We start from the raw sequence: 26,808 nt of genomic DNA on the forward strand, positions 1-26,808 counted from the left end.
CTTATGTGTATAGTGTTTAAATAGGATTAGTAAAATTAGATTCTGTAGCAGAATGTAGTGTCTGCATTGTTGCTTTAAAATATGATTTAATGAGCACACAGTTCATTCAATTTAGTATACAGAGCAACTTTTTTTTCTGAGGCAAAAACACTTTGCCATTATCATCACAGAGAAATGACACACTTGTTGCAATAAACAAGCAAATACCAAATTTTACTTCATAATCAGAACAATAAAACTTCCAACAGCTACACAACAACTAATATGAAGAGCCAATACACAATACAGTAAATCAAATATCAAAGTATAAACAGTCGGCCTTAAGAAAGAACAATACCCGGTCTAAAATTTCCTTATCGTTGCTCAGGATTCATTGAATGTTTCTGGACAATTTATATTTAAGATGCAAGATTGTGTAACTTATGTAATCACAAGGATGTGATGCACGTAACGGAGCATTTTCTCCTGACATCAAAAACCTGAGTAACTCTCCTATATATGTCCCAACCGCAATCGGCAGAGGACTTCTTTCTCTCGGCAAACTTTTCTGCATGAGTCCCATGGCATCACAGTATCTTTTATAAATCGAAATTTGTTATTAACTATAGTACTCTAGTCACCTTGCTACTTTGCACGAATAATGTGTTTTACACAATTAGTAAAGTCATATGTAATAATATAAGCAGAGAAGGACAGTTGACTACATGCGTCTTTAGCAGCAGAATCTGCATGTTCATTACTGCAGAGCAACTACTGCAATTTAAATAGTATATTCCTGGGTAGCTGGTTCTTCAATGTGTTTTCTATTATTATTCTGTATTATCTCATGTACTTTGTTATTTTGAATGTGGTACAGAAACATTCTTTCATAGTGTTACTATTTCTGTTTCAAGAGCCAATTTTGATTTTATTCTGTATTTTGCATAGCATGTTGTTTATAAATAAACAAACATGTTGTTGTAAATGCAAGCATGTTGTTATGAAATGCTAGTAACAGCATGTTTTATTGTGTTAAGTTCCTCTATGCAGTTGATGGCTTTTGAAGATATCTACTACATATGTAACTTGTAAAAAGAAACCTGCGAGTTGGTGTTGTATGGGATGCATATCTAGTACATAACCTACAGATATTCATCAGCTGTAGCTTTTCTGTAAATTTTAAAGGTGTGTTTTTAATTCATTTTGAGATATGATGAAGTCAAGAAAGTTGAATTATTTGTTTTGTTAATTTTCTGGAATAAAAAAAAATAATATGTATATATATATATATATATATATATATATATAGAGAGAGAGAGAGAGAGAGAGAGAGAGAGCAGCTACAATATACTGCTACAGATTCAAATTTTGTTAATCCTATATGAACACTGTACACAAAAAAAGACGTTAAAGCATAGAGCAACATGCACATTTTACACACAGAAAACACTAAGATCTCTACAAACTTAAGAACATGTGTTACCAGTGCCAATTTCTAACACCAGTTTAGCATCCAATGTGTGGTGTGATTTGGTTTACAATCAGCCAACTGGACAACTCATTTCTCCAACATCTAAATTCTGACATTTACTTGAAATTCCTTAAGGAACAATTGCCACTATATTAGAAGATATTTGCTAGCATCAAGATACTGCATGTACTTTCAGCACAATGGCTGAATGGTGCCTTCCCACCACTCATGTGACAAATCAGAATGCTTAAATGAGCAATTTCCAGAACAATGGATTCGCCATGGCAAGCCACAAACCTAGCCACCAAGATCATCTGATCTAACACTGTTAAGATTTTTGTGTGTGGGGTTGGATGAAAACTATTGTGCACAAGAGAGAAGTTCATAGGTGTGAAGAGTTGAGTGCTAGTGTTACAGATGCTGTCGCACAAATTAAGGAAAGTCACACAGAATTGTGGAGAGCAACGCTAGAAATCCAAAAGTGTTGAAGGAGAGATTTTTGAAAATTTACTATAAACTTTATTAAATGTATTAATTACATTTTTTTTTAACATTGTGACAATTATATGTTAAACTTAATTTTCTTTAGTTAATAACATTTAAAAGTTTCTATACGGTACAAGTTAATAATAAAATCAAATTTCTTGAACTTGTATCTGTTTTTTATATGGCTATTTTACATCAATTTTCTCAGAATTAGATTCTCTACAAGTTTTGATAATAAATTTTATATATTTATTAGTCGTTTAACAAAGTTTCTGTATTGCAAAATGTAAAAAAAACATGTTTTTTGGCAACAAAGTTTTTCTGTTTTACATCAGATACTATGAAAAATAGAAGAAATATGATTCTGGAACCTGTTCTATTCAATTTGTCAGGTGAAAAACCATAAATAATCATGAAGTTTACTCCCTTAATTTGGGTTTCTAGAATTTCAGTATGGTTTTATTTCATTCTTTGTCCAGGTATCAGGGCAAAATCTTTCACTAGGTTTAACTTATTAACAGTGCATTTCCGGACTCATGTTTATATGAATTTTTTAATTATTTTCACTTGTAGCATAAGCTCAGAAAGCACCAGTTAACACTATATGAATTGCCCAGAATAAGGCTGAAATGATCATTTAAAAAAAGCCAAACCTTGCTGGAATGAATCAAGAATTAATTTAATAAAAATCCTATGTACTTTACTGCAATAAAAATTGTCCATAAAGATTAAAAATAAATAATACAATATAAAATGCATAAAAAAAATTAATAAAAACTACTACATGAAGATAAAAAAAAAAGCACAAATTATTTTACTTAATGAGTTGTACCTGATTTTATTTTTACATTGAAGTAGCTCTGTTTCACAGTTGGCTAATTTTGATCTGAGAAGTGTCAATTCTGATTTTAAAGTCTTTTCTTGTTGCCTAACTATTTCATTTTCCTCTTCAACTGGACCAAGAAGTCTTAACTGTAATTACAAATAATAAAATTATATTTAATAAAAAATTAAGTATATACTTTGCTAGAAACAACTGTAGAGTAGAATAATAATAAATATTGCATAATTAAAAAAATATAAATTAATTTAGAATATTATTATAATTAATAAGTATTTAAACAAACAAGAAGTTTCGTAGTGAATAAGAATCTGTTAACAACAACCAAATTTAATAGTAATGTGACAAGTTTTACTGATTATATCTGGATAATTATTCCTCGGTTAATATTCAAAAACAGAAGTCAATAAAAGTAATTAAATTATTGTTAAATTTGAGCTATCTTAAGAGATTCCTGTTTGCTACTTTCAAATATCTATGTTTGTATTATGTATCCATGCTTGTATGTATGTATGTATGTATAATACATGTTTCTATTTTTCAAATGATGTCATCTGAAATATTTGTGGTTAGATAAAAATATGAAAACAAATTTCAATAAAGTGGACAGAACTTTTTATTGAAAAATAATATCAGATACTATTTTGTAAATATTAATTTTGTCATAACATAGATTTTTGTCAAGATAGGTAATTTTTTCCTTTAATATTAACACTATTATATAAAATTAAAACTTATAGAAAAGTGTAAATTCAGGAATGTGTAAATTGGACACACTTCACATGATCACTTAATGAAAAACTGTTGAATAAATAATGTTATATTGTGTAAATATACAAATAGAGGGTTTTTGAAAAGATTCACAACATTCAACTTTCCACTCACTGGATCTAAGGAAGTTAATTTTCTTATTATAACAAAGGGAATTTATAAAGTTTAATTAATTAACAAAACTGAATATGGCATATCATTTAACATTTTACTAGTTTAGTGGCAACTGTGAAAAAAAGTGTCTTGTGACTAATAGTTGTTTTTACTATTGTTTTCAGTGTTCAATGACACATGTAAAGTCTATTTACACATCAATTAACTGGATGGTTTAAAAGGTTTAAAGAAACATTTTCACTTAGAAAAAGATAAATCTTCTGGAAGGCCAGACATTAGCAAAGAATATGGAAAATGTATTTGACAGCATTAGCAGCCCTAAGACATCAATCATCTACCATAGTTGAAGTTATTCAAAAATTCTCTGTACATGATATTATATGAACAAAATTACAATTCTATGCACAAAAACTTCAATTAAGGTAAAAAAAAAAAAAAAAAAAAATTGATAAAGGACACATCACGTTACACAGTAATAAGATGTACCAGTAACAAGATGTACTTTAAAAGATTAATAAATAATAATCACTTAGTATGGAATAGAGTACCTTATTTAAATAAAAGATTTTAATACTTTGACTACAGAGTGAAGTAGGTGCAAAAAAAAATATTACAATAATGGGTATGTCAATATCTTAAATTTTTTAAAAACTGGCCTACAAGAATCCTCAAATAAGGGATCTTTAAAATCAAAATCCTACAAGAATCTTCAAATCAAAATCCTATAAATCAGATTGGCTAATAACTAATAACAATTTCTTTAGCAGTCCTATATATATTTTCACAACAGACATTATTTTTGAAATAACTCTTTTTATATAAAAATTTATTGAAAATAGATGTAATGAATTGTCACAGTTTAGTTTCAATTTCCGACAGCTACGGCAAACACTGCATTTTGACACCAAAACTAATACGTTGTTTGTAATGTAATTTATATCTTACTACTGTTTTATTCCATCTAAGAAGATTTAGTCTTTCATAAAGGTTACATCTACAAAAGATTTGTTGCAGGATATTATAAATTACATTAACCAAACTTTAAAGGTTTAATTTTAATTAAACAAGTTAAAAATAAAAACAACTATTATATTTTTTATTTCCTATTAATTTGTTATTTCTATTCCTTATTTGTATACTTCCAACATAATTATGACCAAAAAGTATAGTAACATCATCACCTGCATAGGATCAAAATACTCTTGTACAGAGTGGCTGGGAAGTCACCATACCCCCTACAGTTAGAACTAAACATTTACATTGAGTTATAAATGAAAAATGCGAATAATTATTTTATTTACTCACATGATACATAGTATTAATTTTAATGGTCCAGTGGGTCTGTTTGTTCACTCTCATGTTGCATGCATAATTCTATACGTCGCTACGTCCTCAGTGACATGCAATGGGGCATTTCTAATATTACATTATGGAAGGCGTCTCTCACAGCATCAACAATTCTTCATTAGTGGTGTAGCGACATGCAGATACGTGTACCTTGATAATTTCCCATAATGAATTGTCTGGTGTGATTAGATCAGGACTTTGTGGTGGCCATGATAATAGAGCTGGTGATGCTGGAGTACCACAGCCAATCCAATGTCCTGGAAATTTTTTGTTCAGAAAAGTGTGGACTGTTAGAGCAAAATGTGCAGGTGCTCCATCCTGCAGCAACCATACTCATTCCATGAGATCCTTCTCTTGAAGCTGTAATACTAACCATGTCGCCAACATCTCTAAAGTTTGTGAATTTACTGGCCTATCAAAAAAAATGAAGACCCACCAAATGAGTTGTCATTCCAGACCATATCATGACGTGTGGTGGATTTCTTTCCAATTCTGTTGCGTAATAAGGATTTTCTTTTGCCCAAAATAACACATCTCTGGTACGCAAACTGCAATAAATTGCACATTCATCAGTAAAAAGCACCTTTGGGAATTTTTCTAATAAAGCCCAGCAGAATGCAGTGCAACGTTCCACGTCTGCATCTGACAGTTCATTGATAAACATACGATGAAATGGCCTAATTTTCAAGTCCTTTTACATATGGTCTTGCATTGTCATCTGCAGTATAAGAAGTTCAGCTGACCATTTATGAGTTGTTGATTTCAATGGGGATTGTTCAATGGAAACTACAACAGCAGCATATGTTTCTAACTGCGTCAACTTTTGTCCACTACCTGGCCTGTAATTAACACTGCCTAATTCAAATGTATGTTTTTAACAAGCCAACACTGTTGCTTTTCATGGTAGAAGCTTATTAAAGCCGAAACACATCACTAATTAGCTTCATTGTTTGATTCATATGTTGTCGTTCATGAACCTATACACTTGTCACTAACTGCTCCTTGATACTGTAACTACTCGTGTCAGTAATTTTAGCACAACTATCTTTTACTCAGAGTATGTGACGTTGTAGAAAACTGTTGCCAACAGACCCTAATGAAAATACTGTACGTTCTAAACACATATCCTAACCCACATTTTTCATTAAGTTTAGAGGTACAGCGACTTCTCTTTACGGGGTGGTCAATTTATTTCTAAAATAATAAAATTATGAACTATTACACTGGTAACAATGTTTGAGGATTAATATATATATATATAGATTTAGTGTACTTTTCATCTGCTCACAACATATTACATGGAATAACATATATATTTTAGAATCAATTTTAGAAGTAATTAAAATTCTATGTAAATTGTCTGAACTTAAAATAAGTAATTTAAAAACTTGCCTACCTGATCTTCAGCCTGCCTACTAGCCGCTTCTATTCTAGCCGTCTCTTGTGCCATAAATTCAATTTGATGTTGCTGTTCTTTAGTTTTACCTTCCCAAAATACAATTTCAGCATCGTACTGAAAAAGAAAAAAAACCTTTATTAGATTACAGAAAATACTTTATATAACTTACATATCTTATACAAATCTTTAAACCTCGTTTCTATTTTGAAATTATCTGGAAATTAATTAAACCTACACATAGAATGAGATCTGAAATGATTTAAATTACAATTAAATTATATATGATTACATTTTTTAATATGACTACAGACATCTTGTTCCTTTTTAAACCTAAAAATTTTATTGTTCTGTATTTTTCTTATGTTTCTTTGAAATTTCTTATGTTCAATTTATTAAAGCATAATAAATAAATTGATAATGGCAAAAAACTGAATGCATAATTCTATTTGTTTTACAATTAAAAATGACCTAATAACACTTTTTCTTATATTTAAGATACTTATATAATAAACTTTACACATAGAATACATTTTATTGTCAATCTGATTTATTCCTAACAACATTACTGTTAAGCTAACAGTGTTCCAAAAAATAATATAAAGATTCAAAATCCAAATAGATAAGAAAATAAATTTATAATATTTTTTGTATAAAGTAATCAAAACACCTTCTATCAAGACTCCAAAATAAAATTGCAAAATTTAAAACCTTTTTCAATAAAACTATTTCACAACAAAATATCAAGAAAATGCAGATGAAACAAGATAACTTTTTTTTTTAGATACTTTAGACAACTGCACCTGTAATATATCTAATGCAAAGCACAACTAAACTAACATGACTAAAAGAAAAAAAAAAGGATCACGTAAAAAATAATATGGCATTACCTGATAAACATGCCGAAAACAAAATTTATTTATTATTTTAAGGTTTTTAAAACTAACAGCTGTCTACAATTTTTCTTAAATTTATTTTTGGGCATATAACAAAACTCCCTCTATGAATCATGAGACCTTGCCGTTGGTGAGGGGACTTGAGTGCTCAGTGATACAGAATAGCTGGACCGAAGGTGCAACCATATCGGAGAGGTTATCTATTGAGAGCCAGACTAAGGAATGATTCCTGAAAGAGGGCAGCAGCTCTTTCAGTAGTTGTTAAGGGCATAGGTCAGGACAAATTAAACAGCTATATCAACATCACTCAATCCTCTGAGTACTGTGCAGCTGAAAGCAATGGAGCTGCTTTTTGCTACAGCTGCTTTTTCCCCAAGAAAATGTAGTTCTTTGCATTTTCATATGAAAATGATGGAGGCGCCTTAAAAGCATTAAAAGATTTGAATGGCAGAAAGGCTCCTGCAATAGACGGAATACCTGTAGAATTACTGTGCAGTGCAGGTGAGGAATCGATTGATAGATTATACAAACTGGTGTGTAATATTTTGAAAAAGGGGAAGTTCAGTCAGACTTCAAAAAGAGTGTCATAGTCATGATACCAAAGAAAGCAGGAGCAGATAAATGTGAAGAATGCAGAACAATTAGCTTAACTAGCCATGCATCAAACATCTTAAATAGAATTCTGTACAAAAGAATTGAGAGGAGAGTGAAAGAAGTGTTAGGAGAAGACCAATTTGATTTCAGGAAAAGTATAAGGACAAGGGAAGCAATTTTAGCGCTCAGATTAATAGTAGAAGGAAGATTAAAGAACAACAAACCAACATACTTGGCATTTATACACCTAGAAAAGGCATTTGATAGCACAGACTGGAATAAAATGTTCAGCATTTTAAAACAATTAGGGTTCAAATAGAGAACAACATGTTGTTCATATAAAAAATAGGAAGATAAAAGATTACGGAGGTAGAAGAATTTTGTTAACTGGGAAGTAGAATTACTAAAGATGAACGAAGCAGGAGCAATATTGTTAACTGGGAAGTAGAATTACTAAAGATGAATGAAGCAGGAGCGATATAAAATCCCAAACAGCACAGGCAAAACGAGCCTTCAGTCAGAAATATAATTTGTTTAGATCAAAAATTAATTTTAATGTCAGGAAAACATTTGTGAAAGTATATGTTTGGAGTGTAGCTTTATATGGAAGTGAAACTTGGATGATCAGAGTACCTGAGAAGAAAAGATTAGAAGCTTTTGAAATGTGGTGCTATAGGAGAATGTTAAAAATCAGATGGGTGGATAAAGTGAGAAATGAAGAGGTGTTGCGGCAAATAGATGAAGAAAGAAACATTTTGAAAAATATAATTAAAAGAAGAAACAGACTTATAGGCCACATATTAAGGCATCCTGGAATAGTCACTTTAATATTGGAGGGACAGGTAGAAGGAAAAAATTGTGCAGACAGGCAACCTTTGGAGTATGTAAAACAAATTGTTAGGGATGTAGGATGTAAGGGTATACCGAAATGAAATGACTAGCACTAGATAAGGAATCTTGGACAGCTGCATCAAACCAGTCAAATGATTGAAGACAAAAAAAAAATAACAACATTTTTTCTACAACACTGAAGCTATGTAACCCTGGTGGCTGTACTAATGCATCATTTACAATTAAATGAAGCTCGATATCACATAGTAGAATGATTTTTTACACTCCAATTATTTTTATTTCATTTATTTTTTTTTTTTTTACATCTATTATTGATATTAAATTATACCATTTACTGTTAAATTTTTTTACATAAATCATTTTTTATCAGCATATCTCACCTTACCTTTGTTAATTCAGCTTGTTGTGCTGACAATTTATCCCTCTGATAGTTGACCAGACATATAAGATCTCTATACTGAGCATTGTACAGTACAGATTCTTCATCTGCACCAGCACTGACTATACCGACATTATCAAAATCCTATAAAAAAATTAGCAACATAAACTATAATGGCATAAATTATTTAATATTATTATAAAATTAAACATTATTATAAAAAATACATACTTTAGAGCTGCATAATGTTGTAATTTTTAACTTCACACAAACTTTACATTTAACATTTATATTATTATCATAAAAAACTAAAATTCGTCAAGTACCCTGTAAGATTTTACACTTGTAAACCAGATAAATAACAATGCTGAAAAAGTAGCAAAATGGGTAAAATACAAAATAAACATACTGTATTCAAATTTATTTTATTACTATTTTCTTTATCACTTACTTTTATTTTTACATGTATCAAGTAAACTGACTCACTTAAAAAAAAATAATTAAAAAATCTCTAATCATTTTAATCTGTGAAAAAATTGATAACACATTGGTAATATTAATAAGAATTTTTTTTAATAGTATTAAAAATAAGTAAACATGGTGATCATAAACCTGTGTAATAAATACATTGGCACAAAAAGTTCATTTTTATCTGTAAGTTTTCAGGTAAAAGGTTTTTCTCTTTAGGAAGGTAAGGCAATATACAGCCCACCTTTTCTTATTAACTTACTTAATATTTTACCCTTATCTGATAACTTATTCAATTCTTTTTTACAAAATCTTCATTCTCTCACCTTACTTACAATCTACACCTTACAAATCTACAGCATTATTTTACTGGTGAACTCTATTGTCCCTGATATTTTATATGACCTGATTATAGAAAGTTTTATACTTTTAGTCACTTCATTTTTATACTCTCAGCTGCAGTTTGAATATTTAAAAATGGTTATTTGCTCTGCTACATGAAATTTATTTGCATGATGAGCTGAAATAATTGTTTCTTGGAAGACCTCTGTATATATGCAGACACAGTTCTTTTTCTTAATGTCTAAAATAATCATGATCTCATAGAAGGAAGCTGTGACAAATTTAAAAAAATGTCTGCTCGATTGTACAGAATGTTTCACAAAAAAAACGGAAAAAATTTCAGGGCATGTTTTGCTGGTGAAAATAATGAAAAAAGTTCACATAAACAGGTCTGGAAACACTTTGTTTTTGAGTTATGGCTAGAGAAAAAATTTGCCTGGATTTCAACTCTTCTAACAAGAAGCCCTATTCTAATTTTTGGGACCAAATTAAGGAGAAAAGTTGGTGGTTTCTTATGTAATTTGAGCTGGTTCCAGAACTGTAACTCAAATAGTTTTTAAGATATGTATATATACACACACACACACACACACACACACACACACACACACACACACACACACACACACATACATACATACATACATACATACACACACACACACACAAACACAGATTTTAAGTAATTTTCTATTATTGATAACTGAAATTACTAGACAGTTCTCAATATTAATTTATGTAAAATAAAATAATTACTTCTTTTTATCCTATTTTGATTTTTGATAAACAAGGAAAGATTTTTCTTTATTGCTACATAGAACTTTCAAAATGATCAAAATCCTATTTTTTCAGCTCCAATTCATTAAAAAATAAATATATATATATATACTGATACTCTGTAAAAATAATTTGATACTCCTGTCATGAAACATTACTGAAGAAAGATATTCCACTCTTCATCTCAGTAATAAACTAAACCTAGCACAGTAATACCATAGTGTATATCTGAAGAAAGATTTTATGATTTTCAAGAAGAAAAGATTTTAATACTATGAGCATCCCTGTCAAAAATAAAATAAAAACTTCATACCTGTAAAAGTAATTATATAGAAGACGTTCAATGATCAGTTTAAGAGGGTTAAAATACAAAAATTGTTTTATAATAAAAGTAAGATACTGTATGGAATACAAAATGCTTGAAATTAAATGCAAATCAAAAATAAGAAATTATACCTTGAGCAAATTTCTCTTTGGTTTGATCTTGTTAATATCGGTAATCATGCTGGTAGTTGTTCCACTACTACCGGATATACTAGTTGTCATTGCTATTGTTGATGTTACAGGTGCGGTAGATAATCTGGGTTGATTAGGAGGAGGTGGATCTCTGTATGGTGGCAGTGCTCTAGTAGGTTGTTGAGTTCCTCCAGTTGTATGTCCACCAGCTGGACCAGGTGGTTCTCTATATGGTGGTGCTTCTCTTCTTCCACTTACTAGTTGCTGTTGACTATTACTAGATTCACTACCAGGTGAAGAACTCTATACATTGAAAAAACAACAAACAACACATAAAAGGAATCTACATCATTAAAATAACATCACTACAACACATATCATTAAAAAAAATGAAAATAAATCATATACACAAAATGCCTTTAATTTGGATTTTACAAGAGTCAGAAACCTGACTTACCCATAAATACCTGAACTACTAAAGATTTTTTGTATGATCTCCACACAGGAAATAAAAATCCTGACAAATCCACTGGTCAAAATCACCATCTCACTGAATCCCAATAAAGAAGATTTGCCCAGTTATAAAAAAACTGCCATTATGTAAGGCACCAGGTGGAGCCAGAGCAGGCTGACAATTCCCATGAGACTCATCCAAAGAAGAGAAAATGGAGAATAACAAAAATGACAGGATAAAATGGGACTAATGAACCCACAGAGTAACTGCTCAGGGTAAAAAATTAAGGAACTTTACTATCTTACTAAAAAAACTCCTCCTACCAAAACTCCTCCAAAATTTTCCAGATGTTTTTATGAAGCAATTTTTTTATAATCTTATTAACAAAATTTTCTAGATGATGTTTGGAAAGATATCCTGTAACACTTACTCCTAAATATTTAAAAATGATAATATATCCATATTTCCTCCATCACATATTTATCTATTCCAGATCTCAACTCACACTTATTCATGCACCCCATTTCTCAGTTCTATCATTTAACACAACCATTTGTCTTTGCATACTTTACATATCATACACAAACAGTCAAAATTCACTTTTGTCTCTGAAGCCTACTCTCCACTTAATGTTGATTTATAAAAATAGATTGTATTTAAGCTGATGATAGATTTACCAAGCAACGGAATTAAAAAAATATTAAAATTTATTATAACTTTTTTTTTAGTTTGTCAGCATTTATGCATAAAGAATAAATCTCTACTAAGTACAATGTTGTTTATAAGAATGAGAGTTGAATTAGAAATGCATCATGCACGCATCAGCAAATTTATTGTACTCATTTGTAATAATGTATCCAGTAATACAGATCTAGATGAGTTACTTCTTAAGATACACTAGACCTAGGTGAATTATTTTTTAACTTTTTTAAAATCAGTTATTTTTTAGTATTGTTCTTTCAGTTCTCTCTTCAGTTATATGTAGTGTACAGTAACTTCATACCTGGTAGTAGTGGATAATGTGGAAAAGCTGTAATTTCTCTGATCTTATTGTGCAAAACTTATAAATAATTAAAATATTTGTTGGACAATTAAATATGTCTGTGGTTAAATCAAGAAATTAATTTTCTTACAACAGAGTGCATAAATCTGGAATACTAAAAATTAGGGCTAGAATGTAAATAATAACAGATCAGAAGACTTTCTGCAGCATTCAAAAGTTATTTTGTACAATGTTAATGAAATTACTTCTGGAAAGTGTTCTAATAACGAAACCCTTATTAATGATATAATCATATCAAAATGAAGGTAGACTTAATGGCTAAATGACATTGTATACATATACAAAAGGGTACATCAGTAAAAGGAATAAGCTGATTATAGTTAAACATAAAAACGTGGAAGTCCTGACGGTATCTGAAAGGTAAAAACAGTCAAAAATTGAGGCAGAAGAAGATTTTATAGAATGTGTTGCAAATACAACAACACAACTAAAATCTTATATGTTAGCAGCAAGCAATGTGCAGATATTTCAAGATAAGCTGCTGGTAAACGGTCAACACTTTTCTCTGAATATGCTGATGTCTATGATAGATGTTGAAGGCACAATATAAAGATGAAGAATTGAATACTTGAGAGAAGACATGCATTTCTCAATTAAATACCTGAGGAGACAATTGAGTATTTGAAGAAAAGATGGTGATGGTATCTGTGGCTCACAATTCACCAAAGCTGTTGAAGAAGATTATTATCTTCTTCATCGTTATGTAGGTAAACAAGCTCGTAAAGTAAAAAAAAAATTGATGAGTTATGGATTGGTTCACTGGCTTAGTGGAAGCAGATCATTCCTATAAGATAAATGAAACAGGAGACTGAGAAATGCTAAAAAATTTAAGGTATTGTTCTAGCACATGGTATGTCAAATTTTTAAGAGCTAGATGATTATAAAAACAGGTATGTGATAATGATTTTTCAATAGTAGGTTTTTGGAAACTTGCCAAGAAGAGGAACTGATTGATTGCATAGATTTTTTAAAACCTTAAAAAAAACTTTATCAATGAAAAAGAAGTATATTTCAATCCTAAGGGCAGGTTTTCAAAAATCTAAAAATGATTACAAATTTTGGGAAGTGGCAAAAAATGTTTAAAGGTATAAAAAAAAAATACTAAATGAAATTAAGTTAATAGGCTGGTATAAGTTTCTTTTACTGAAAGATACACTAATCAACCAGATCGAAGTGTTATAGAAATTTTTTAAATAGGCATCCTCTATCAGACCCCAGCATAGGCTCTCCAGGCTACGGAAAGGAAAGAAAGAACAAAACAAAGGTATTGTTCTGGTCATTTATGGATTTTTAAGGTACTTTCCAAAACATAGATAAATTATTTTAGTATATTTAAACAGTACACTTCTAGTGTTAAATTACCAAAGGGATAGTAAAAAATAAAATGATTTTTTTTACATAAAAAAGCTGATACAAAAGATCAGAATAATTGTCACAGTATTGCATTGATAAATGTTGTTGATTTTTAACCTGATTTTGATTTAACAGAACATAAAAAATTGTAGAGAAAATTAGTTACCTAAGGTGACAGCAATAAAATTAAAATTGCATCGCTAATTGATGAACTTACAGCTCAAAAAAAAATTATAAAAAGAACTATTTTACAAGGAGATTGTTTAACCTCATATTTTTTTTAACTTATACTGGGTATTGAGAGATATTTTTAGTTCTTTGCAGAGTTTTTATGCTACCATGTTGTTGACAAGCTAATATTTAAGTTTGCTGATGATTTAATTATTTTAGCAGATAGCCAAAGTAACTTATGTAAAAAATTAAAGCTAACCTAGTTAATTAAAGCTAATCAAGTTCTTTGGCTTAATAGATAACAGGAAAAAATATTACTGTGCCATAGGGTAAACCTAAACATTTAAAAGTGTTTATTATAAAAATAAACAAATAGAATTTTTCAGCGATTATAGTACCTGGGTGTACAGTTTAATACAGAGCCTGATTTAGTAAAATGCATAAAGTATTAATTAGTAAAAAAATAACAGTGCTAGATAAAATATTAAGTATAGTGACAAAAGGTAAAATCAATACCTGGGCAGGTAGAATGTAACTGTTTGAGGCTGCTGCAATCCTTACTCTATTGTACTCTGCAGAGATATACAACTTTAATTAAACAAATATGAGTAACCGAGTCTGTCTAATATTTTTTAAAACTTGTTACTTCTTGTTACACTCCTGGTTGGCTATTAGTAGGAAGTGAGTAGAACAACCATAGTAGTAGCCATGTGCTAGCCACTGTAGCAACAGGTTACAATGGCTACCACAGATCCTTCAGATGAGTAATAACTGCTAATCATACTTGTCTTTTCTAGTCCACAGTACAAATTTAAAAATTAACTGGGTGTCATCCTTGAATGACAATTTTTAAAAAAGTTATTTATTTATGGGATGATTACACTGGTATTTAAAACTGAAAGCAAGACTTAAATAACATGGTAGCAAAGTACAAAATGTTTTACAATGACACAAGATAAAAGTAGGGCTGTAAGATTGACAGATTCTCCCTTAAATGCCATTCTAAATTAAAATTTTCTGCTGGCCAATTATTTGAATATTAGTATATCAATAACTAGAGGTGAAATTGCAGCTCCATCTTTAATATTTAAGATGAATGTATTAGTATCTCAATACCCACATACACATAATTAATCCTCCAAATTTAGTCTGACATAATTTGATCACACCAGAAACTTTATACAGCATACATTGGGTTTTCCCAATGAATGCAGAATTTTGAAACGGAACTTAATTAAATCAACTTTAAAGTAAAATAAATGATGAAGACAGGCTTAATTAAAGTAGCTTCATCAAATCTAAGAAATTTTTTAAAAATTTAATTCAAATTAATTGTAGACCAATAAGATACAAAGGAATGATATTAGGCATTGGGAATTATGTTAATAAATATGAACTTTCTGTATTTATATTGCACTTGTGCTGAACATCAGTCAGGGCAAAATGTGCCGCATTGTGATGTATCATTTATGTTTCTATGCAAAAATGTATTTAATGTTTTAAATGTGATTAGACCAGTATCTATACTGTCAAAATTTCCAAGTAAATAGTAGATAAAAATAATGAAATTGACGGGTAACTGATACACCCAAGTAAACATAGTAAGAGCCAAGTGGAAGATTCTCTAGTGTGTGCACTTGTCTCTTTTTGCTCCACAATCTAGTTAATTTTCTGGTTGGTTTTATGGTTCAGTAGTTTGTTTGGATTTGTTGGCTGGTATTATTATTCTTTTTTGGATGTTCCTGTAAAATTATAACAGTTTTAGTTAACAGATTGTTTGTTATTTTGATTTTTGTGAAATTACAATTGATTCCAAAAGCTGGGAATGTTGTGTCAGCTGCTTTGGAGACAAGACTGGTAGGTAAAGTAGGAAGAGAGGTGGTGCAGGTCTCCAGTATTTCCAAGTGGCTTACATGGACTCAGACAATGAAGGGAATCTTGCGCAGACATTAGTGGAGGTTTTTATTAAATCAGAGAGAACAGTGGAGGCCATCGGGGGCCAATACAAGCAGACATTTATGGGCAGGATAATGCTACACTGGTCCGGAAGATTCTTGAATGTGAAGGGAGAGTGACCAGCTTTCATTACTATATTACTGCGCTAGTTGGCAAACTCCCAACAGCGTGGAGTAGTGATGTCTCTCTGGAGGATAAGCATAGAACTGAGACTATAGTAGTCAAATCGAAGGCATCTTATGCGGACCTCCTTAAGTCACTTAAGACGGAGGTGATGGTCCCCGATGATACAGAAATTCTCTCTATAAGGAAGACAGGCAAGAATATGGAGATCATGCTTAAGGAGAAAAGGGAAACCACTGGCGCCCTTAAACAGATACTTTCGTTAGCTATAAAAGGTGGTAGTATTCTCACACTAGACCAGGACGGCATATTTATTTATACCTATTATATTTATAAAATATTAATATATTTAGACCAGGAAGGCTGCATATTTCAACTGCGGGGGCAAAGGGCACCGGGCTGCAGAATGTAGCAAGAATCCAGTGTCTTATGTATAACTTGGAGGGGTACCACACTGGCATGTCCCAAGGGGGCCAATAGGGAGAATGACAAAGAGAACTGGGGAGGATTGGGGGGTGACTTGCTGATGGAAATGAAAATTGTCCAGTTTAATATGAACCATGCGGCTCTGGCAAATGATTTGCTGACAAGGTATGTCTCGCAGATGGGCACTGATATAGCGCTCATCTATGAGCCCTATTTTCACTGCTCTTGGCCAGAAAGGGTTATTTCTAAGGATGGGGATGGATCTGTTTGGCCGAGTGCAGACCTACCTACACAGGACATTCTGCAGGGGTGTGGATTTGTCAGGACAAGGATCGGAAGAATCTATTATTATACCTGTTATCTTTCTTTCACCTAACATGGGTGCGGAATAATACAATGAGGTCTTGGCCTCGCTTACTAGAGACCTCAAAACTCACCAACCGGCATTATTGGCCAGGAATTTTAATGCTTGGCTGGTTACCTGGGAGTCACCCAGGACCTACGTACGGAACAGATTGCTGTATGAGGCCATCGCACTACTGGATCTAGAATGCCTCAACTCTGGAGACACACTAACGTATAGGAGGGGGACCAAACCCCCTTCTTATTGACCTTACTTTTGCTATACCAGCTTTAGCGGCGCAGATACAAGACTGGAGGATGAGCAAAGACTATCTAGTGAGTGATCACCAGGCCATTGTCAGGTTGTCATGCCCTTCATTGCTAATGAAGGTCTGGGGGAGGCTGATCCCTAGTGACTGGAGCACGAGGGGTATGGACTGTGAAAAATTTGCAGACACTGGATTTCAGTGTGGTATGTTGTGAAATGTGTGTGGTGTGACTTATGAATCTCTGATGTGATGAATGTATTTGTATGTGTATGAGGCTGGATATCTTGATTGTCTATGGTGTCTGACTGTGTGTGAGGAAAATTATTTGTTAAGGAAAAGAAAGGAAGTGAAAAAAGGAAAAAAACTTTGAATTAGGGTTACTTATGCTCAATTAGTAATTCTTAACTATTTTATTTAAAATTTTAAATATGGCTCACTGTAATGGAAAAAATATAACTCTACATGGATGACCCCTCTTACAAATTATTGAAATAATAAATAAATTATACCATTTTATCCATACAAACAATGAATAGTTTCTCTGTTACTTAACCCTGTTAAAGCAACTCTACTTCAACCCTATATTGATATATATCAATCAAACTATTCATAAGATCTACATAACATGGTTTTGATAATCTTCAACAACGACAAATGAAATCTCAATGCAATGACATTATGCAGTACTACATAAAAATGATATTATAAAATTACTAATAGAGTATTTTACCTGTAATTGTTGTTGACTAGAAGAGGTAGGCATTGCCTGTTGATGTTTAACTTGTAAGGATTGGGGTATACCTCGAACTACACCGACATTATCAGTACGTCTAACAGCCGAACCAGCAGTGCCACCACTACCTCCTCCACTGAAGGTCAGTGATTTACGAATATCTTTATTTCTATCAGGAGGGGGAGGTGGAACATCACTAGGACTTGGTGGTGGTGGGGGTGATGAAGGACTTAATGAACTATTGCCTCGGCCCCTACCACCACCAGTATTACTGGTACCAGATCTTTGTAATATAAATTGAACATCGTTTGAATATTCACCCCATTTTGTTAAAACCTGTAAACAAACATTAGACATCTACATAAAGATAAGTGATACAATACATAAATATGTTTAATATAACATAAAATAAAAAGTCCTAACTATGATTTATAATCAACTTTCTTTTGTGATTATTCCAAACTAAAATACACGCAATAAATGCCAAGTATTTAATTTAAATACAATTACATCTTCTACATAAGGAAGACAGTAAGTTGAGAAATAATTGCTAAGTAACTTACCGTCAATTATCACTGAAGGCAAATTATAATTACACAGAAATATCTTAAAATATTAAAAAATAATACAAAATTAACAGCTTAGCAAATTGCACTTTGACAAGAGAGTATAATTATTTTGTTAAAATTAATGAACTTATTATTTTTTACTTCTTGTTATCTCAGTTCAATGCTTTAAAAAAATTCTCTGCTTCCTTAGAATGTACATTTTTTTAAATAACAAAAATTAAAAAAGTGTAGAGGTACATCTTAAATATTTAACTTAGTCATAAAATAAAATAATCTAAAACCCTACAATTAATATTTAACAATGTATTTCAACAAAACACCAAATATTAGTTTCATTATCTCTCAGTAGATTACAGTAGTAATAGCAGAGTAATTATTTTATTTTATAGGTCAGATATATGCAATAAATGGCAAATAGGAAGGATGAGGTTCAATGGTCAATGGTCATCCTGTTATTCAAGAAAAACTGTTTGACATGAAGAGTGGTATGAATGAGGGGATTGTTGTGGTGCAGAAATAATCACAATCATTTTTCAAAATTCTCTGTGGAAAAAAATTTGTTAAATCAAGAGGGACAAGTTCTCTGTGAACAATCCCATTCACACCAAAAAAGGAAATCATCATTGTCTTCACATCTGAACAAACTTTCTATGCTTTTTTTCTGGTTTTGGAGAACTAGGTAAATTTCACTGGCTTGACTTTGTTTCATTTCCAGGTCATAACCAACTCTCATTAGTTGTCACAACTTTAAAAAGGAACATTTTCATTCATTCTTTAGTTGAACCTTCAAATCATGACATACAATAATGTGAACAATAATCTGAACTTCTGTGAGCAACAAGGTACAACTTCTGAAGCAACATGTTTAATGTTCAAATCATCTGTTAAATTCATTAGCAAGAACTCAAGACACGAAAGTCAATCTAGAAATTTCATCAATAGTCTGATGACAATCTAAATTAACTGCATTGGAGACTGTTTCAAGATTTTTGTCAATGCTAATTATGAAAAGTAAGCCTTTCATAACAAGATTTTACTTATTCTTTAAGAGGCATTTCTCCTTCTTTGAAATGCAAAAACCACTTGGAGACCTGTGTTCTTATTATTCTTATTAAAGGTTCCTCTTTAAAAACATTTTGGAACAATACTACTATTTCAGTAGTAACTTTTCCTAAGAAGAAACAAAATTTAACACAGACTCTTTGCTCTTTACAATCATCCACCATAATAATTGCAGAGAAAGTTTAACAAGCAACACAAAAAATGATACCGAACACTTTAAAACATCACAAAACAATGCTACTACCCAGACTATCATAGAATAATATAAGCTTGTAAACTTAATGGCAGAATTCACAACACATCTAGGTTGTGTGCCAGGAACAGATTCCAGTTATTTATGGGTACCCTTTGTGTGTGTTTGTGTGTATATATATATATATATATATTTAATTTCAAAGTTCAAAAGCTATTTAATGATTATAAAGTATTTAATAGTAACCATTTACACACTCTCCATTCAAATACTTGTCTGAAGCACTCTTAGCTTTTAAAGCTTCTACTTAACACAGACAACATGCATGAAGGATTAATAAATACATATAATAAAATAACAAAAAGGATTTTATTCAATAAAATAAAAATATCTGTGTTAATTACCTTTAGTGGATGTTCTTGAGGTGCTAGAAGGCGTTCATTATTGCGCCACCTTTCTATTAATGTAAAACGACCAGTTTTACCAGTAGCATGAGCAAGTGCATATACAACATCCTAAAATAATAATAAAAAACTAATTATATAAAAACAAGCTGTTATGTTTTTATTCAATTCTACCTTACTTTGATATCACATATCCTAAAAAAATATCAGTACTACAAATAAAACAAAGTAGAAGGTAAATATGGATTAACAATGAATTATCAACTCAGCCAGTAAGACCTAAGTATAAGTTTGTGAAAGCTTCAATAATGGTAAAGATGTAAAAGAATATAAAAATATTGAATTAAGAAAAATGTATCAATTAGATGTCAATGTTGAAAAAAGTCTTGCATTTTTTAATATATTTTGCATTAATCTATCTTGCCTACATGGTAGGTAAATTAATACAAAAACTTTTAAATAGTTTAAAAAATTGTAGATGAATTTTCATTAAATGAGATTTTTAACTGATAATGCATTATACTTAACTGATGAATACTTCTCATTAAATTATTATATTATAATTTTCTAAATATCACTGCATATCGTTTTATATTTGGTAGTAAGATCAATCCATACCAAATTATCCAGTACAAAATTAAAATGCTGCCAATCAAATTTATTTATTTTCTGTCTCACAGAGTCTTACCATAAGTGGAGAGTTTTAAGTAGAAGTTAAATTTTCAGGATGTTTAATTTTTTTTCTGAGCAGTAATTTTGAGGTATGTGGAAACCTGAAAATCTTTAATCTATATAACTCAATGTTTTAATTATTTGTTTATAACTCTTTAAGAAAACCTCAATAATTCATAAATACTAATATGTATAAAATATACTACATTTTATGGCCTACATTGAAGGAAATAGCTCAAAAATTTAAATAAAAATGTGATTTATAAAAGCACAAAATCATCTTCAGAATTAAATATTTTTGAAAAAGATATTCATCTTTAAACTTTTTTTTAAGTAGAGAATTCATATAAAACCTCTGAAAAAGTATGAAATCTAAGTCGTATCCTTAGTTTTTTATAAACCTCTATATATTGTAATTCTTTTAACATGTTAATAAAAAATAAAATAACATTTTTTTGTATAAGTTTAGTTTTAATATACAAGTTGGGATACAACTCTTAGTATTATAAAAATTTCAACAAATAATAACAATCATACAAAATAAGATCGATATAAATAAATTAGTTTTTGTGAAACTTAACTTTCATATCCAAACCTGCAAACAGCATCAAACCAATAGAAACTCATAAAGCTCATGTCTAAACATGAACATGAGCTTGGGATGTCTGAATATCTAATATCCCAAAATGACACTTTCCCACTAAAACCTAAGAGCTCAGAAAACCTAATACTCTCAGAGTAAGTAGTTATTTTGCCCAATGGTTGTGATTCAATAATAATATTTTCTTCTCAATGTAGTATCTTGGCCATTATTCACTAGTGAACATTGAAATAAACCTAATTATCAGTCTTTCCCAAAGAAGTGTTTCAAGTTAGTGATTTAAGTGAATCAGATAATTATTTTTGAACTCAGGCTATCTAGAAAATCTCAGTTTCTTAGAACTCAGTTGAGATACATTGATGAATAAGTAACAATATCTCACTTTTGTATAAATAAATACTAGCTAGTACAATGATAAATGTTTACCAAAAACTGTACCAGAATCCTACATTTTATTTCCAGCATTCAAGAAGTCACTTGGATTAAGTCTGAACTGTGTTGTTGAGGGGTTGTTGATTCCCATCTGACTTTTTCCTACTTAAATGAAAATCCAATTTGAAATTTTGAATTTTTTTATACTTTCTGTTTACATGTAAGATAGCCAACATACATAAATATCTTAACAGCCATTTCTAGGTGGACATTTTAATTATTCTATACAAATCAGTTAAAATCAATTATCAGATCTGATTATTATTATTTTATTCATCATCAACATACCTCTTTCAAGCTATTAACATTCACTGGGCAACTGGAACATGCTCCATTATGCACATACATTCTAACATTAAAACACTTACACCATTTTCAAACAGTTCATTTGTACGTCACATTAACAATGTACACAACAATCAATTGTCAATAAATTTTAGTCGACATAACATTTTGAAAGTCTAAAAACTTAACTTCCTAAATTTCATAGCAACCAATTGTTTTTGTCAAATAAAATTTTTACAATTCACACACATGATTATAAGGAGGCATAGAAAATGTCTCCTTATACCAAGATATAGCAAATAATGTTCATAAAACAACTGACCTTGAATGCTGGAAGTGTGTTGACCTCTACAATTAAAATTACTCAACAGTCAATACTTTTATGACAGCCATTACATAATGGTTATGTAAAAATTACTGGCTAGCCATCAATTTGATATTTTACCTTTGCCTTGCTACCTTTTGCACCAATATAAGTTTATGTCCCAATGGCTCATCAATGTGTTAATAGACAAAAGTAAAAACAATAAAAAATTAATTAACTGATATCTTACCTGACAGGTGGTGGTTTCAGTAACTCCACAGACAATTCTTTGAATACCTTCCACCCATACTTTTAGTTCCATTGTAAATACAACAACAATAATAATATATTAGTAATACTTAATTTATATAACATATGCATTATGTCAAATTACAGATACATTGTCTACATTTAATAGTCTACAGTTGTTCTGAAGTGTCATTGACAATTGTGTAATTAACTTATAAGTCATGATTATATTATCCTAAAACAGAAAGAATAAACACAAAGTAATATTTAACCAGCAGAAAGGTGCATAGTAAAAACAATTACCAATCAAATGTTCTTTGATGCTACAAGAAGACTTACGTTCAAATTCAGTCAGTTTTATATTACAGATGTATACCAACAAGATCTACAGATATAATATTGTAGTAGACCACCCATGGTACCCATCAACTTTAATAGCAGGGAATCATTAACACATAACTTTGAAACACTAATTTACTGTTAAATTCGAACAATTTTTTTATATTTTGGAAAATAGCTTATGACTAAAAAAAAGAGAAAAATAATTACTCTTTTTTTAACTATGTGGACTTCTTCCAGTTCCAGAATGGTTTTGAAAGTTGCAATTACCAAGGGCAAGTAAATTTTCCATTATTAACTTCACCAACTAATTTACTAAATGTGTTATCTTGCAGTAAAATTACATAATATAAAGAACATTGTTGAAAAATACGCAGTAAAATACTTCAGCATTGAAATATTTTTAAAACTACATTAAATTTGGTAATGAAATTAAATTTAAATTAATTTATATAAACTAAAATGATTTAGTGTTTATTTATAGTGAAAAATTTGTAACTGTAATTTTTAATGTGTTACTCCATTATCAGACAAACATTTTTTTGTTTTATTTTAATGAAATTAAGCACTGAATATTAAACAATTATTTTTTGAACTATTTTTTCTAAGAAAATTCCTATAAATCTAAAGATTCCAGTCTTTTAAAAGTGAATTATTTAATATTTAATAAATTAAAAATGTTGGTAATTCTGAACAATTACTTGATTAACTTCAATTTTGTTCATACTTTAACATGCCATATTAGATATGGTTAGGATCAAGAGAACACAAGATCTAAATGTTGGAAAACAACATTGATTAGACAACAAATGATGCCTGCAAAGTAAAAATCTGTGCTGCATTACTAGTACTCTAAAAGTTAGCTATCAATTTTGTGAGTTATCACACTTGTTCATGGGCTAATCTGTTCTGTGGAGAGACGAAAAGGTTAAGATTGGAGTTAAAGTTAAGATTACACTTTTGTTGAAAAAGGTTAGGGGATACACTACCAAGGTATGGCAATACTTAACACTATCTCATAAGACACCAGGCTGAACTTGTTTAAATGGTAATTTAGTCACTACAGAGAGAGAGAAATTACACTACATGTTCCATGATATTAGTCATATGATTTTACGAAAAGTGCCATCAGTCGTTTTCAATGGCTGACTCTGAGTCCAACTCTGACAATCATTAAAGTTAGTCTATGGTTGATTTCTCTTTCCACAAAACCCTGTTTTTTCCTCCTTTTTTCAACTTTTATTAATCCCTTTTATTGAATAAAAGCAACGAACAGATAGCACAAAGAAAAGGAATAATTGTCACATGTATATAGTTGTTATCTTGCTAAACAACATTTTTATTAACTCCCTTCCATCTGACCCAAAACTGGTCTTTTCCTGAATATCTTTAAAAGGATACTAATCTCTTGCATTCCAATACTGCTTTGCACATTCCATTTTCACTGCGTTTTGACCCAAGGAGTATTTTTTAGCATAAATGTAGCAGAAAGTTGAGTTTTTCTGTTTATCTCTGTTTACCATTTTATCTGAATATTTCTGTTACCAAGAAAATGCGTTATGTATTGCCTTATATCGATTGTAAATTTAATTAAATAAATTAGACAGAATTAGGATGACTAATATACTTTCACATTTTATAGTACAAGTTCTGTAGTACATAATGACAGAAAAAATTAAATCAAACTATCTTTTAAAAAAAATCGGTGACATACAATTGGAAAGAAATCATGAAACTTCTAAAACTAAGAAAATTAAGTACACAAGTGAAATATGGTAAAATGTAAATTATTAAATTTAACTATCTGCAATGTTATATAAAAAAAAAAAACAAGGATTAGTAAATACACAATAAACAATGTGATAAGTGTTACACTGATACTGCTGGAGAATTCAAGATCTCACAACAGAAGTAGAAACAAATTTTAATGGAATGAATTAACTAGCAAAAGCAATTATCTCATATGTATTTTAAACAAACCACTTCAGTAACGGTACTTTCAGGATTTCAAATGTTAACAGCAATGTGAAACTGAGGAAGTCAACAAAAGCAAACTGAGGAAATTGTCACTTCTGTGCCAACAAAGAATTGTTTGGCAAATTAAGAAGATGAGTCAGACTACATAAATTAAAACAGCACATGAAACAACAAATGCAATGTATCGGCCACTGAAGACTATTCTACACATCTAAAAAAACGGCGAGTACATATGTAAGTTTCAATATTAATCTAACAGGTATCAACTAAAAGAATATGCCATAATAACGATACATAGGCCATCAACTTGGCATCATCAGTATGCTTGATTTAGGGCATACAAAATACAATTGTCTGTATAACAATGATTTTTCACTATACACAGCAGTAAAGAATTCAACTGTTTGATTATATTACTTAAATTCCAAAAAAATATATACTGGAGAATTTTCCTGAACTCAAATCTACCATAATATGGCTGTGCTATGCTAACAGCTTAGTTATCAATCACTCTAGGAACCAATTAGGTCATTATAGAATAGGTGTATTGTACATATTTTCTGATAAAATCTCTTTGTACTGAAAATCATATCGATTTTTTAAAAATAGTTAACATACTTTATGACATATATTCCACTACTCTAATGTTCGGAAGAAAAAGTACATAACTCTAACTAAATATACTCTTCTCTCTAAATAAAGACATCCAACACATTAGCCCTATTCTACTATTCTACATGTTATCTCTAGAAAGCCACTCTCAAGTAACAACTTATTTATGTTCTAAATTTTTTTTCTAATTGATTTTTATGGCAGTTACAGAAAAAATTATTAACACTGATAAAATTTTATTTAACTAAACACTTATATGTTATGATTTATATGCTATTTTAATCAAAAAGACTTAAGATTTTAATTAAAAACAATGAACGCATTCTGAGTAAACTAATTATTTATGAAAAGATTGACATTTACTTTTAAAACAACAGGAATCTCCCCATTAAATTTTACATAAGATATCTTCCAAAAAATCTGTATATTTTTCAAATAATACAAAAATGGTGTAAAGATTCTTGTAATTTACCAATTTATTAGTTTACACAGTACATCTAAAAGATCTCCATTGAGACTTACAATCATTAGTAACAAAAAGCTACAACTCAAATAATAACCATAAAAAATACAAAATTGGGTCCTAAAAAGTTATTGAATAAATTTAACTTTAATAAAACATCAATGAAATTAAGTAAAGTGAGAAGCGGATTAGAAAAATAATTGTAATCAAACTTATGATTTGCCATAAAGAATGATTTACAATAACAACTAATAACTACTTAAAATTTAAGTGTCAAAATCCTCTGGTTTAAAAAAATCAAAGCAAACAAAATTATCTATTCTGGGAACGAGTAAACTACCCCGTTAAAAGGCCTGATGTTGTTAAAAAAACAAATTTAACAGCACAAAAAAAAACATAATAATTTTTTTATTGACAACAGAAAAGGGTTTCTCGGAGAGATTACTGATACGGAGCAGCTACTACAGAAGGACAACGCCTACCTATGGCACTATTGTCAAATGTTTTGGAAATCAAGATAAGTAGGGTTAACGTAAAGAAGTTCAAGGACAAGACATCAACATCAACAGCAAAAATTTTAAATAAAA

At 30.3% G+C, this 26,808-nt stretch overlaps 1 protein-coding gene across 1 annotated transcript in view; it reads right to left on the reverse strand.

The window, feature by feature from the left end:
• The window catches only part of RASSF8 (ras association domain-containing protein 8), a 54,087-nt gene that overhangs the window by 27,137 nt on the left and 142 nt on the right, over positions 1-26,808 (reverse strand). The window contains exons 2-8 of the mRNA XM_075370532.1: positions 22,832-23,065; positions 20,288-20,398; positions 18,057-18,395; positions 11,170-11,472; positions 9,133-9,270; positions 6,406-6,522; positions 2,769-2,908 (exon numbers count right to left, since the gene is read on the reverse strand). Coding sequence (XP_075226647.1) covers positions 2,769-2,908; positions 6,406-6,522; positions 9,133-9,270; positions 11,170-11,472; positions 18,057-18,395; positions 20,288-20,398; positions 22,832-22,903 — 1,220 coding nt within the window. The 5' untranslated portion in view covers positions 22,904-23,065. The remainder of the gene's footprint in view (positions 1-2,768; positions 2,909-6,405; positions 6,523-9,132; positions 9,271-11,169; positions 11,473-18,056; positions 18,396-20,287; positions 20,399-22,831; positions 23,066-26,808) is intronic.

Source organism: Lycorma delicatula, chromosome 7, assembly GCF_047948215.1.
Source record: "Lycorma delicatula isolate Av1 chromosome 7, ASM4794821v1, whole genome shotgun sequence".
Lineage (NCBI taxonomy): Eukaryota > Metazoa > Arthropoda > Insecta > Hemiptera > Fulgoridae > Lycorma > Lycorma delicatula.